This window comes from Schistocerca americana, chromosome 3 (assembly GCF_021461395.2).
Source record: "Schistocerca americana isolate TAMUIC-IGC-003095 chromosome 3, iqSchAmer2.1, whole genome shotgun sequence".
Lineage (NCBI taxonomy): Eukaryota > Metazoa > Arthropoda > Insecta > Orthoptera > Acrididae > Schistocerca > Schistocerca americana.
Window position 1 is genome coordinate 381,096,429 of NC_060121.1, and position 15,357 is coordinate 381,111,785.

At 44.4% G+C, this 15,357-nt stretch overlaps 1 protein-coding gene across 1 annotated transcript in view; it reads left to right on the plus strand.

The window, feature by feature from the left end:
• LOC124606658 (glycogen-binding subunit 76A) overlaps positions 1–15,357 on the plus strand; it is a 303,290-nt gene that overhangs the window by 256,180 nt on the left and 31,753 nt on the right. The window contains exon 3 of the mRNA XM_047138663.1: positions 8,887–9,104. Within this exon, the coding sequence (XP_046994619.1) occupies positions 8,887–9,104 (218 nt within the window). The remainder of the gene's footprint in view (positions 1–8,886; positions 9,105–15,357) is intronic.

The following is a 15,357-nucleotide window of genomic DNA, read 5'->3' on the forward strand; positions in this document are numbered from 1 at the left end:
ACCCGACCTGGCACCGAGTGACCTCATCCTGTTCCCCAAATTGAAACTCAAATTAAAAGGTCGAACATTTCATACAGTTGAGGAGGTTCAAGCATAAACGCAAATGGTACTAAACTACCTCATAAAAAATGCATTTCAGGGAACTTCTAGACCAAGGAAAAGCGGACGACTTTGAAGTAGGTGGTGGCGAATAACATCCAAGTAAAGAGTAATTTTATTTGTCTGCATATTCCGGGAACTTTCCGGTAGCGCCTCATACTTTGCGTGTGGAGTTAGTTATATATAAATGGCGATGAGAGTTTCTGTTCAGAGACCGGTACGCCAATCAGTCAAAATCGCAGTGAGCATTGAGGCAGCCATCCCACCTGTGCACCAGCTTGAAGATACGCGTTTGGTAAAACGCCGTGTCCTGCTTTGTTAAGAAGTCCGTAACTGCCTGCTACGACATCTTCGTCCGACAGAAATCGTTGACCCTTCAAGGGCTTTTTAAGGGACCGAAGGCGTGATAATCGCAGGGGGAGACATCAGAACGGGTGCTCGAATGTCTCCCGATTGATTTGGTGTTACTTCTGCGTTGCGACATTTGCGATATGGGGACGTGCATTATCATGAAGCAGCAGTACCCATTGTCGTAATTTCCCTAGACGTTTCGCCTAGTTGCACGCCTTAATTCCTCCAGCTTTGCCGTGCTGGAGACCCAAGTTTCCTATCAAACAACTGAGTGAGCATCACCTTCCCACCAGATGGCTGGTTCTTGTACTTCTTGGTTTTCGACAGACATGATGCCTATACACATTCCTCATTCTCCGATGAACGTCTGCCGGTGTTTGTCCTTCAGCAACCAACATAATGGTTCATCTTGGACGCCTTTGGTGATAGCGTCGCCATAGTTCTCGTTTTCCGCATTTACCGCACGCAAGGCGGAAAGAGACGAATTCCACACAAGTCCCTTGTCTACATGTAGTGCTTATCTACCCTCATTGGAGTCGCGCAATGTTGCATATATATGCTGCTGCAGCAACAACAGCAAACGGAAACTTTTTGACTGAACCTTATTGAAGTAATAGACTGACACTTCATGCCTGATGTTGCGGTTTTACTGCATGAGTAGCGAAAATATAGTAAGCTATAAAGGGTTTTTCCTTTCATTATTCTGTTGGCTGGAGGGGGGGGGGGGGGGGGGGGGTGACGGAGAGGGGGAAGAATGTGAGCGAGAAAAACTTTTGAAAAGCTTTGAAATTATTTGCAACGTTAATTGACAGTCTCTATGCACCTTCATTCTCAAATACTGGACGAATTTAGTTTGAGTAACCTGCGTGCATCAAGACATACACAGTTTCTACCTGTAATATGTGACTCATTATGTTAGACGCTGAGTGTAAGATTGTATCTCTTAATGGGTGGATTATGACATTTTATATTTTTAAATTCTTTCAATAAGTATATGAAATAACGAAAATCAATTTTTTGTTACCCGTCGATGCCGGCAGACAAGCAACATGCAACTGGTTAATGCCGCGGGTTAGCCGTGGAACCGGAAATGAAAGATAGTCTCGTTCTCGTGATCTTCAGAATGGACTACAGCTCTTCAAGCTGGTCTACAACGTGCAAACCTAATTCATCTCTGCATAACTCCTGCATCCTACATCCCTTTGAATGTGCTTATTGTACTTAAGCATTGATTTCTCTGTACCTTTTTCGTACTCCTACTCTTCTCTACGTTATTATCTGACAATTCCATTACACATTAGAGATGCGAGTAGCCGGGCTGCAAATTTTCCTTTGTGAATTTTAACTTGCTACGTGACAGAACTCTCCTGCCTAATGGTGGTCTGAAAGCAGCCAGGTCAGCACTTGCCTCAAGCGGTTTTTGGAACGGATCGAAAATTTTAATGTGGATGGTCATGTGGGGGTTTGAACTATATTCCGTCCTCCTGTGGGACCAGTGACTTGCGTACTACGCCATGCCGCTCGGTAACTGAATTAGAACCAACTACCCAGTAGCTGAGTCTGCTTCCGTTGCTGATTGGTGACCGCGGCTGACTGCCATACGGGGGACCCGAGCTAGATTCCCGCTACTGCCAGAGATTTTTCGTTGGTGGGAGGGACAACTCGATGGCTTAGTAGCGGTTCCAAGGTCAGAAAATCCCACAACGACGGGAGAGCGGTATGTTGACAGTATGGCAATACGTATCGCATCCGATGATGCCATTGGCAGAGAATGACACGGCGGTCGGTTGCACCCGATTGGCCCGTCTATGGGCGGAACGCGAAACTTTATCTAAAAAGTAGCAGATGTGCAAGTCTCACTAGTTTTGCATTGAAAGAGGAAACAGTTAAGAGATATTGCGACAAATTCCGTAGGATACATTTTCTATTTAGTAAAAATGTAAATGTCCGATGGCATTGTTGGCTCGGATGTTCCACGGAATGAGTTCAGCCGCCTAGAGGAAATATTGTTCTTACTCAGAGCATACTGGCCCCTTTCCTTGCGGATATGTGACTGTTCTGTACATGTACATTTGTGGACGACTATAGAGTAATATCAACAGCAGCAGAAAATGGTATAACGGGAGTAGGATATGAATAGGAAGATGGGGCAGAGGGCAAGTTACTGTGAACAATTCGGTGTTTGGGTAGTTCTCATCAGAATCGACAGCAAACCAAAAACGATAATTACTGTACATCTGTACATACAGGCCGGGCGGTGTGGCCAAGCGGTTCTAGACGCTTCAGTCTGGAACCGCGCGACCGCTACGGTCGCAGGTTCGAATCCTGCCTCGGGCATGGATATGTGTAATGTTCTTAGGTTAGTTAGGTTTAAGTAGTTATGAGTTCTAAGGGACTGATTACGTCAGATGCTAAGTTCCATAGTGCACAGAGCCATTTTTTGTACATACAGACGCCGGAAGTTGAAGATGAAGAGATAGAGAAAGTGTATGAGGATATTGAAAGGGTAATTCAATGCGTAAAGGAAGATTAAAATGCAATAGTCATAGAGGACAGGAATGTGTTTATAGGTGAAGGAGCAGAAGAAAGAATGACAGGAGAATATGGGCCTGATACTAGTAATCAAAGAGGAGAAAGGCTAATTCAGTTCTGCAATAAATTTTAGCTAGTAATAGCGAAGACTCTGTTCAAGAATCACAAGAGGAGGTAGTATGCATGGAAAAGACCGGGAGATACGAGAAGATTTCAGTTAGATTGCATCATGGTCAGACAGAGATTTCGGAATCAGATGCTAGATTGTAAGGAGCAGATATAGACTCAGATTACAATTTAGTGGTGATGAAGAGTAGGCTGAAGTTTAAGAGATTGGTCAGAAAGAATCATTGCCCAAATAAGTTGGGTTGCCATAGCCCTGCAATAACAAATAATTAAGTAGACAGTTCAGTTGAAGAGAAACGGACATCTCTAAAAAGGCAGTCACAGAAGTTGGAAAGAAAACCATAGGTACAAAGGACGTAAATGCGAAGAAACCAATAGTGACAGAAGAAATACTTCAGTTGATCGATAAAAGAAGGAAGTACAAAAATTTTCACGGAAGTTCAAGAATACAGAAATACAGGTCACTTAGGAACGCAATAACTCGCAAACGCAGAGGAGCTAAGGCGACATGGCTGCATAAAAATATGAAGAAATCGAAAAAGATATGATTGTCGGAAAGACTGACGCAGCATATGGAAAAGTCAAAACAATCTTTGGTGAGATTAAAGTCAAGTGTGGTAACATTAAGATTGCAATGGGAATTCCACTGTTAAATGCAGAGGAGACAGCAGATAGGTGGAAAGAGTACGTTGAATGCATCTAGCCTCTAAAGGGGGAAGACCTGTCTGATGACGTGATAGAAGAAGAAACAGGAGTCTGTATAGAGAAGATAGGGATCAGGTCGTAGAATCAGAATTTAAAAGAGCTTTGGAGTACTTAAGATCAAAAAAGGGACAAGAAATATATAACATTCCATTAGGACTACTAAAATCATTGGGGGAAGTGGCAACAAAATGACTATTCAGTTTAGTGTGTAGAATGTATGATTCTGGTGATATACCAGCTGACTTTCGGGGAAAAAACAACATCCACACAATTCCGAAGACTGCAAGAGATGAAAAGTGCGTGAATTATCGCACAATCAGTTTAACAGTTCATGCATCCAAGTTGCTGACAAGAATAATATACAGAAGAACGGAAAACAAAATTGAGGAGGTGTTAGATGACGATCAGTTTGGCTTTAGGAAAGGTAAATGCAACAAATAGGCTGTTCTGACATTGCGGTTGAAATTGGAGAAAAGACTAAAGAAAAATCAAGACATGTTCATAGGATTTCTCGACTTGGCAAAAGCGTTCGACGATGTCAAATGGTGCAAGGTGTTGGAAATTCTGAGAAAAATAGGGCTAAGCTGTAGAGAAGGGCAGGTAATATACAGTATGAACGAGGGCGAAGAGGGAACAATAGGAGTGGAAGACCAACGCCGAAATGCTCCTACAAATGGGGTGCAGGACAGCGATGTAGTCTTTCTGCCCTATTGTTTAATCTGTACCTCGAAGTAGCAATGACGGATCTAAAGGAAAGGTTCAAGAGTGGAATTAAAATTCAAGGTGAAACGATATGAAAGGATATCAATGATAGGATTTGCTGATGACATTGCTATCCTCTGTGAAAGCGAAGAATTATTACATGATCTGCTGAATGGAATGAACACTTTAAAGGTGCGTTTACACGTGTGCGCCTTGCGCCTAATCGCCATGCGACCGTTTTTGCCCTGCACGGAAGTAGAGGCACGCATGTAGGCTGCATGTCTCTTCCTCAACATGTGCGTGCGAATGATTTAATTCACACCTGCTTTCACACTGGGCACCTCTACTTCCGAATGGGGGGTGGGGAGGTGGGTGGGGGGAAGCTATAAATGTTTCAAATGGCTGTGAGCACTATGGGACTTAACATCTGAGGTCATCAGTCCCCTAAACTTAGAACTACTTAAACCTAACTAACCTAAGGGAATCACACACATCCATACCCGAGGCAGCATTCGAACCTGCGACCGTAGCAGTCGCACGGTTCCGGAATGAAGCGCCTAGAACCGCTCGGCCACCGTGGCCGGCCGGGCAAGCTACAGCAGCACTATGATTAGGCGTAAACCGCACTGCCGTAAACGCACCTTAATGAGTACAGAATATGCATTGAGAATAAATCGAAGAAAGACGAAAGTAAAGAGAAGTAGCAGAAATGAGAACACCGAGAAACTTAATACCAGAATTGGAGATCACGAAGTAGATGACGTTAAGGAATTCTGCTACCTAGGCAGCAAAATAACTAATCACGGACGGAGGAAGGAGGACATAAAAAACAGACTAGCACTAGCAAAAAGCACATTTCTAGCCAAGAGAAGTCTACTGATGAAACGTAGGACTTATTTTAGGAAGAAATTCTGAGAATGTATTTGGAGCACAGCATTGTAGGTAGTGAAACATGGACTGTGGGAAAACAGGAAAAAGAGAAGCGAAGCGTCTGAGACGTGGTGCTACGGAAGAGTGTTGGAATTGAGGTGAACTGACAAGGTATGCAATGAGGAGTTTCTGCGCAGACTCGACGAGGAAAGGAATATGTGGAAATCACTGACAAAAAGAAGGGACAGGATTGTAGGACATCTATCCGGGAAAAACTTGCGTGGTGCTACAGAGAGCTGTAGTGGGCAAAAACTGTAGAGGAAGACAGAGATTGGAATACATCCACCAAACAATTGAGGATGTAGATTGCAAGTGTTACTCTGGGGTGAAAAGTGTGGCTCAGGAGAGGAATCGGTGGCGGGCCGCATCAAACCAGTCAGAATACTGATGACTAAAGAAAAGTGGAGGTCGGTTCTAGGCGCTTCAGTCCGGAACCGCGCTGCTAACGCCGTCGCAGGTTCGAATCTTGTCTCGGGCATGGATGTGTGTGATGTTCTTAGGTTAGTTAGGTTTAAGTAGCTGTAAGTCTAGAGGACTGATGACCTCAGATGCTAAGTCCCATAGCGTGTAGAGCCATTTGAAAAGTGGAGGTAATGTATGCGTGTAGCCTATTGTGTGGTGTGATGTTTGTATTGGATGGTGATGGTGATGATGTGGTGTGATGATGATAGGAGGAGGGTGAATCCTGGTGTCGCCACGGAGCTTCCTTCTCTCGTAGAGCACCACTGTGGCAGCCGAACTTAAAGACCCCATCTGATGCACGGATCAACCATAGACATTGTCGCCTTCACTTAACTTCGAGACACACTGCGGAGAGGTTTGGAACTGAATTTAGCGGACTGGCGCAGACACTAGTGATCAAGAACCTTAAGTCATCACCTCTTGCCCGTCCAAACTGACAGTGAAAATTTCTTACACCAATAGGATTCGAACTGACGTACCTCAGATTCGAGCACCGCTGCACAGGAGTGCGTTAGGGACCTCTGCCACGGAGACGGATATCCTATTAGTCAGCATCCATTACATTCTCGACTTTCTTCAGAATTATACTGAAATAATACGTCAGTTTGACGGGCAGAATGTAAGCTCGATTCACTTTTTTTTCTGTCCCTAGCTGAGTTAGCTCTCGTTCCCGTTTCTTTTATGTCTGGACAGTAATGTTAAGTTAAATACGAAGGGCACTCAATAAATAATACCACATACTTTTTTTTCTCGGCCACTGTCGATTGAAAAAGGCGTTGTGGAACATCGTGAAATTGTCCAACCTTCAGCAACCTACAGTTTCATGAAGTTCTGACAGGTGGCGACGCTATGCGCAGCCTGCGAAGTGGCGTCTGTAACGGATGTGCGTTCCAATGAGAAAGCTGTCAGTGAGTTTACTTTGGCGGAAAACGAGAGCATCGCAAATATTGGTAGGTGCTTGCAGAATGTCTAAAGAGACCTCGCAGTGAAGCCAGTGAGAGCCGTTGGGCGAGGAGTCTCGTCATAATACGAGATGACAGAGGGATAGAAAAACAATTAAAATCGCTCAAAAGAGGAAAAGCCGCTGGACCTGATGGGATACCAGTTCGATTTTACACAGAGTACGCGAAGGAACTTGCCCCTTCTTGCAGCGGTGTACCGTAGGTCTCTAGAAGAGCGTAGCGTTCCAAAGGATTGGAAAAGGTCACAGGTCATCCCCGTTTTCAAGAAGGGACGTCGAAAAGATGTGCAGAACTATAGACCTATATCTCTAACGTCGATCAGTTGTAGAATTTTGGAGCACGTCTTGTGTTCTGGAGACTAGGAATCTACTCTGTAGGAACAAGCATGGGTTGCGAAAAAGACGATCGTGTGAAACCCAGCTCGCGCTATTCGTCCACGAGACCCAGAGGGCGATAGACACGGGTTCCCAAGTAGATGCCGTGTTTCTTGACTTCCGCAAGGCGTTCGATAATTCCCCACAGTCGTTTAATGAACAAAGTAAGATCATATGGACTATCAGACCAATTGTGTGATTGGATTGAAGAGTTCCTAGATAACAGAACGCAGCACGTCATTCTCAATGGGGGGAAGTCTTCCGAAGTAAGAGTGATTTCAGGTGTGCCGCAGGGGAGTGTCGTAGAACTGTTGTTATGCACAATATACATAAATGACCTTGTGAATAACATCGGAAGTTCACTGAGGCTGTTTGCGGATGATGCTGTAGTATATCGAGAGGTTGTGACAATGGAAAGTTGTACTGAAGTGCAGGAGGATCTGCAACGAATTGACGCATGGTGCAGGGAATGGCAATTGAATCTCAATGTAGACAAGTGTAATGTGCTGCGAATACATAGAAAGAAAGATGATTTATCATTTAGCTACAATATAGCAAATCAGCTACTGGAAGCAGTTAACTTCATAAATTATCTGGGGGTAGGCATTAGGAGTGATTTAAAATGGAATGACCATATAAAATCAATCACCGGTAAAGCAGATGCCAGACTGAGATTCGTTGGAAGAATCCCAAGGAAAGCAATCCGAAAATAAAGGAAGTATGTTACAGTACACTTGTTCGCCCACTGCGTGAATACTGCTCAGCAGTGTGGGATCCGTACCAGATAGGGTTGATAAGAGATAGAGAAGATCCAACGGAGAGGATCATTGCTCCCTCCTACGTATATCTCGCGAAGAGACCATGAGGATAAAATCAGATTGGAGCCCACACAGGCATACCGACAATCTTCCTTTCCACGAACGATAAGATACTGGAATAGAAGGGAGAACCGATAGAGGTACTCACAGTACCCTCCGCGACACACCGTCAGGAGGCTTGGGGAGTGTGGATGTGGATGTAGATGATCGTAACAAGGTCGCGTGAACCTGTCGGATCCCCCGGTTGTCAGCCGATCGCACACAGCTGTGACTCCTGCAGTGTTGGAACATGCGGACTCTCTCATTCGAGCTGTTCGACGGATCACAGTCACCTAGCTGCTCAACTGGACGCCTATGTTGGCACTGTCCACAAAACTTCATTGGACTGTTCTTCCTTGTACACTCCCACAGCCCTGAATTCGCACATTCCGATTTCCATCTCTTCTGACCCAAAGGAGGATGAACTCTGTGGGAAGCTGTATATGTAGATAGGGAGGTTGTTGTTGGAGCAAGAGGTTGGCTCTGACGTCGAGTAATAGAGTGGTACTCTGCGGTCATACAGGCCGTCCAAGTAAGGTGGGGCAAGGCCATGCACTGAACCGATATTATGTTGAAAAGTAGGGTTACGTGTCCAAACGAGTAGGGAACAAGATGGTGTATTAGAATCCTGAATAAAACCAACCTGCTTTCAGAGAAAAAAAGTGTTTCACTACTTAGTGAACGCCCCATGTACAGCGTCAGTCGTGCAAACAAGCGTTGTAACTCGTGATGTGGCAGATATTAAAGAGGAGAACAATACGGACAGCTGAGGCGTGCTGTTTGCAGGTGCTGTTCTTCGACCCCGAGTCGAGCACGAGCAACTGCAGCAGTGCCGGCGAGGATGAGGCGTACGCGGCGTACAACGGGCGCGCCGCCTCCTCCGGCTCGGAGTCGACGTCGACGTCGACTTCGGACACGGGCACGCTGTCCGGCCTGTCCAGCAGCTCCTCCAGCGCCGTGCACGTTCAGCTTCCGGGGCACGCCAGCGCCAGCGACGATAGCAGGTACTGGCTGCCTAACTAGCCAGCTGGCCACATACCTTCTTCACAAGTCGCTCTTCACTATAGACCACACCCAAAAAAGAGTTAGTATAGTTGCGAACTGCGTGTGGCAACACATCATACATGTCTTAATTTCTCCCTTTACCCTCCAGTGACAACAAAATCGAAAGCAGTGAGTAGAATAGTACTAAAAGCTCCGTACAATTACATCGTTATAGTTTGGAACTCTGCAGTACACTAATGAGCAGTTGAAGTTGTAATTAGGGAAAGTTGCTGTTTTAAGCGGATGCAGAGAGAGATAGAGAGATAGATAGATAGATAGATAGGGGGAGAGAGAGAGAGAGAGAGAGAGAGAGAGAGTCAGAATTATCACATGAGTGCAATCTAAAGCTGTTTGTTTACATTTAGCGCTATGATCGAAACTTCTGTATCATACTTTCTTCCCATGTTTTTACTTTACTAGTAATAGAGAATTTCAACAGTTGTTTCTGATACGGATGCAAATCAAAATACGTTAAGGGTTGTAAAAGTAAGTATCAAAACGGTCTAATTACATTAACTATAGAGTAAAAGGCGATTTGTGTCTTGAGAAACACACAGCGTAATAGAGAATTAATGTCTAAGGCTACAGTATGGTGGTATACACTGAACAGCCGAGGAATCTGGTATACCAGCCCAATATCGTATAAGGCCCTTGCGAGCACGCAGAAGAGCCGCATGACGACGTGGCATAGACTAGACTAAGGTCTCAAGTAGTGCGGGGGGGAACTGACACCATGAATCCTGCAGGGCTGTCCATGAATCTGTAAGAGTACGAGGGGCTGGAGATCTGTTCTGAGCAACACGTTGCTAGGCATCCGAGATATGTTCAATAATGTTCGTGTCTGTGGAGTTTGGTGACCAGTGGAAGTGTTTAAACTCAGAATAGTGTCCCTGGAACCACTGTGTTGCAATTTTGTACGCGTGGGGTGTCGGATTCTCCTGCTGGAATTGTCCAAGTCTGTGGGAATGCACTATGGACTTCAATGGATGCAGCTGATCAGACACGATGCTTACATACGTGTCATCTGTCGGAATCGTATCTAAACGTATCGTGGGTCCCATGTCACTGCAACTGCACACGCCCCACACTATTACAGAGCCTCCACTAGCTTGAACAGTCCCGTGCTGACATGCAAGGTCCATTGATTCATGAGGTTGTTTCCATACCCATACACGTCCATCCTCTCGATTCCATTTGAAACGAGGCTTGTCCGACCAGGCAACATGTTTTTAGTCATCAGCAGTCCAATGTCGATATTGACGGGTGCAGGCGAGACGGAAAGCTTTGTGTCATGCAGTCAAGGGTACACGAGCGAACCTGCGGCTGTGAAAGCCCATATCGATGATGTTTCGTTGAATGATTCACTCACTGACACTTGTTGATGGCCCAGCATTGAAATCTGCAGCAATTTGCGAAAGGATTGCAATTCTATCCCGTTGAACGATTCGCTTCAGTCGTCGTTGGTCCCGTTCTTGCAGGATCTTTCCCCGGCAGCAGCGATGTCGGAGGTTTGATGTTTTACCGGATTCCTGATATTCACGGTACACTCGTGAAATGGTGGTACGGGAAGATTCCCACGTCATCGCTACCTCGGAGAGATGTGTCCCATCGCTCGTCCACCGAATACAACACCAACTTCACACTCACTTGATAACTTGCCATTGTTTGCTGCCGACCGCAGCGCCGTATTCTGCCTGTTTACATATCTCTGTATTTGAGTGTGCATGCCTAGACCAATTTCTTCAGCGCTTTAGTGTAAATTATCTTGCAGACAGAGAAGGAAGCTCTTTAAGTTCGCAGATAATGTGGGATATCTGTAAGAAAATAGCAACACCAGAAGACAGTATCGATTTGCAAATGACCTACAGAGCATTGATGAATGGTGCAGGTACTGGCAGTTAACACCGAATGTAAATAAATGAAGCCAAGCGAATTCATAGGAAGAATGTTAAGGAAATGTAACTCATGCACGAAAAATTGTCTTACTCGGCTCATGTTTGACTAACACTTTTGTTCATCAGTCTGAGACCCTTACCAGTTAGGATTGATAGAAGAGAGAGAGAAGATCCAACGAAGAGCAGCGCATTGCGTCACGGGATCATTTAGTCGGCGCGAGATCGTTGCAGAGATGCTCAACAAACTCCATTGGGAGACGCTACAAGAAAAGCTTTGTGCACCATGGAAATGTTTACTGTTGAAACTTCGAGAGAGTCCTTTTCGGAAGAATCGGACAAATATTACTTCCTCCCACGTACATCTTGCGAAATGACCACGATGAGAAAATTCGAGAAATTAGTGGTATCGCAAGAGCCTTGCCGACAATCATTCTTCTCGCGCACCACTCGCGAGTGGAAGAGGGAAGGCGGAATCAGTTACTGATACCAAAAGTTCCGTCCGCCACACCTTCAGGTAGCTTGTGGAGTATTGCTGAAAATGTAGATGTAATTCGTGACTATTTAAGCAGGCTCATTTTACATATATTTCATATAATATTGGAATAGACTCTCACCAAAAGGTTATCGTGGTAAGTTATAACTCATCCATGACCTACAGAGGATTTATGAATGATACAGGCCTGGTAGGATCTAAGATCAGAAGAGTAAGTGGGTAAGAGATGACTTTTTCAAACTCCCAGACGGTTTTGTAGTGTAATCAGTAGAGTGGAGGGGGGCGCTATCGTGCAGTAGCAACACCTGATTTAGTTTTGTTTACCTTTTTTTTTACACTGCGACCGCAAGGCGTCTCTGTTCTCGGAAACAAATGCCTGCTACTATGAATGCACGCCGTGAGAGCAGTTCGTAGTGTAAAACACCCTGTGTGTACCAACAGATGCAAAATATTATCATTCACGCTGCCCCTTCGCTCAAGGAGATGTACTTTGATAGGGTTAGCTATTAATATCTTCTTAGGAAGTTAAGATAAAGGCACCATAACTCGTCACAAGGAGCAGTATTGCTTAGGAATGATCCATGAACAGATTGATCACCTTCAAATAAAAATGATATAATTTTCATCCCTTACTTTTCTACTACTTTGAATTAGGAATTCCTACATCCATCTTCTGAACCTTGGGTACTGAACGCAGATGTCGCACGGCGATTAAATGATCTCAGTTTATCATATATTTCATTTATCGGGACTTCTTCTCCGTGGAATATCATTCGTATCAAAACGATGCTTTATGAAACAAGAAAATCCTTTTCTGGCGTGATTTGTCCGATAGCATTCGTCCTACACAAATGTTTCGCCTTGTATTCGCTGCCTTCATCCATCTATTTAACCTAAAATTAAGAATGTCAAACTTCAGACCTATTTCCGTTTGCGATTCTGTTTTATAACGCATGAACAACATTCGTAAGACTCAAATATGCAGAATAGAATACATAACTGCAAGGCACATAGTAGAATTTAAATTATGAAAATGACTCGTGATAAATACACTCATAGCGTCATATGCGTGTTGTTGCTGCACTTCGTTTACTGAGTTAATCGAAGTTATTTTGCGCGGAACATCGAACTACGCTAGCAATCAATTTTATGCTTACCAGTGAGAGAGCAGAAATGTGACAAAGATCCGCCGCGTCGCGATCACGTGGGCAGGCCGTCTGGCATCAAGTGGACGCTGGCACTATTGCTGGAGGTCTGTGGGCGCTGTATGGCGAGGAAACCCTCTAGTATCGCGTGTTGTAATGATCTTCACGCAACCACCAGCTCTATCGCGGAAATTTTCTGAAAGGTTTTACTATTTTTGGTCGGTTAAAAATTGAGACAAACTGCCTTTCAAATTCCATCAGATTGATACTTCCAACAAACGACCGAAATGCGTTTTAAAAAAATAAAGGAAGAACATTTTGAAGTTTTTCCACTTCGGCTGTTTTTAACAAGCATTCACTTTGTTACATCTTGGACGACTGACAAATTTCGGCTTTACAGGCCACTTTCAAGGCCAGTGGTTGTCAATGTGTTGTACAGTTATCCGAGTATAAAACGGCGGATAATTATTAACTACATCGACACCTACTGCATTTGAAAATGACCTTTAAGAATATATTGACCAGTTGTGCAAGAGGTATTGATGTGCATGCTTGCCAAAAACATGCCAAGGTTGAGAACTTTAAAATTTTTTCAGCAAATATACAGCTTTAGTACTTTTCTTGAAGGAAATGATAAAGGAAGGAGTGGACTCCAAGACTTGGCGACTGCATTGCATGACGTTTGCGTTTAGACCATGAGCAGATGCAGTAGCAAAACAGTTCAAACAGGAGACAACACTTCCTCCAGGAACTTACGCTTCCTAAAGTGTTGCCAGATGGTGTAGGTACTCTGACTTAAAATTCATTGATATCGTAAGCGGCTGGCTGGCGGCCGGGTTTAATGTCATAGAATGTACCTATCATTTGTACAATGGGTAAGTGTGATTAATAGACTAGTTCCCCTAAGGATTAATCAAAATTAAGCATTTGGCAACAGACCAGCAAAATTGAGTGAAGTAACCACAGAAATCAATGTGGGACGTACGTCGAACGTATCCATTAGTGCAGTGCGGCGAAATTTGACGTTAATGGGCTATGGCAGCAGACGACCGATGCAAGTGTTGCTAACAGCACGACATCGTCTGCAGCTGCTCAATTGAGCTCGTGACCTTAGCGGTTGGACCCTAGGCGACTGAAAAAATCGTGACCTTGTCGGATGCGTCCCGATTTTTAGTTGGTAAGAGCTGATGGTAGGATTAGAGTCTGACGTAGACCCCACGAAATTGTGGACCCAAGTTGTCGACAAGGCACTGTGTAAACTGGTGGTGGCTCCATAATGGTGTGGGATATGTTTACATGGAATGGATCGGGTCCTCTGGTCCAGCTGAACTGATAATTGACTTGAAATGGTTATGTTCTGCTACTTGGAGACCATTTGCAGCGATTCACGCGGAATTTATGTTCCCAAACACCGACGGAATTTTTGCGCATAATAGTGCCCCATGTCACTGGCCACTGTTGTTCGAGATTGCTTTGAAGTTCATTCTGAACAATTCGAGCGAATTATATGGCCACGCAAATTGCCAGACTTGAATCCCGTTGAACATTTATGGGACATAACTGGGAGGTCAATTCGTACATAACATCCTGCACCGGTAGCACTTTTGCAACTATGGACGGCTATAGAGGCAGCATGGCTCAATATTTCTGCAGATGACCTCCTTGCCACGTCGAGCTGCTCCACTCTGCCGAACAAAAGGAGGTCCGACACGATATTGGGAGATACCCCGTGACTTTTGTTACCTCAATGTACGTAGGAGGAAGCAATATATTGGTTGATATTCTGGGAACATACGCACTCGGAAATTTAACAGTAAACTACCTCGTGATGTATGACGCCTCTCTTGTTACGTCTGCCCCTGTAATTGGCTGGATAACTCCGTGACTCTTTCGTTCTTACTAAGCGAACATGTGACGTAATGCGCTGCTCTTCTTTGGATCTTCTGTGTCCCCTCTCAGTCTTGGCTTGTAACGTGGAGCACAGGAGCATTTAGACAATCATTCTTCCCGCGCTCTGTACGTCAATGGAACAGAAAGTACCCCTATTGACTGGAACAATGGTAGGTTCCCTCTGCCGTAGGATTCAGAGTTGTTTACAGAGTACAGATGTAGACGTAAGAGCAATACTCAAATATCGGTCGAAAGAGGGTTTTGTAAGACAGCTTTTCTGAAGATTCCTCAGATGAATCAGCCTAACGTCTGCGTACTTACAATAAGCTATTTTCCTGCGTTAAAAAATCTGAAGATTGTTGTTACTCTGAGTGATTATAACATTCAAGTAGCATTACGGTCAGTATTCTCACAAATGATACTTTTATGTAATCAAAGCTCAAAAATCATTAAGTATCAAGCTCTGGTTACGTGATTGGAAACGCTGTGTTATTGGCTGAAGCTTTGGTGAAGTCACAGGCTTGGAGTAAGACGAAGCTTTACACTTGGTATCGGTGTTTTAGCCGGAGATACTAGCTTTCTACATACTTTTTCTGAAAACAGCTTAGCTATTCAGTGATATAAAACGCAGTTACAAGATTTAAATAACGATAGGAAGGAATTTTGTGAATGCTGAGAGTGGAAACTTTCCGAAAGGTAATGCGTTTATGGTCCACCGATTTAGGGCGGCGATATGTGCAGTGGCGGACATTCTTTTCCCTGCTCTCTGCAATATATTAAACTAGCTGAA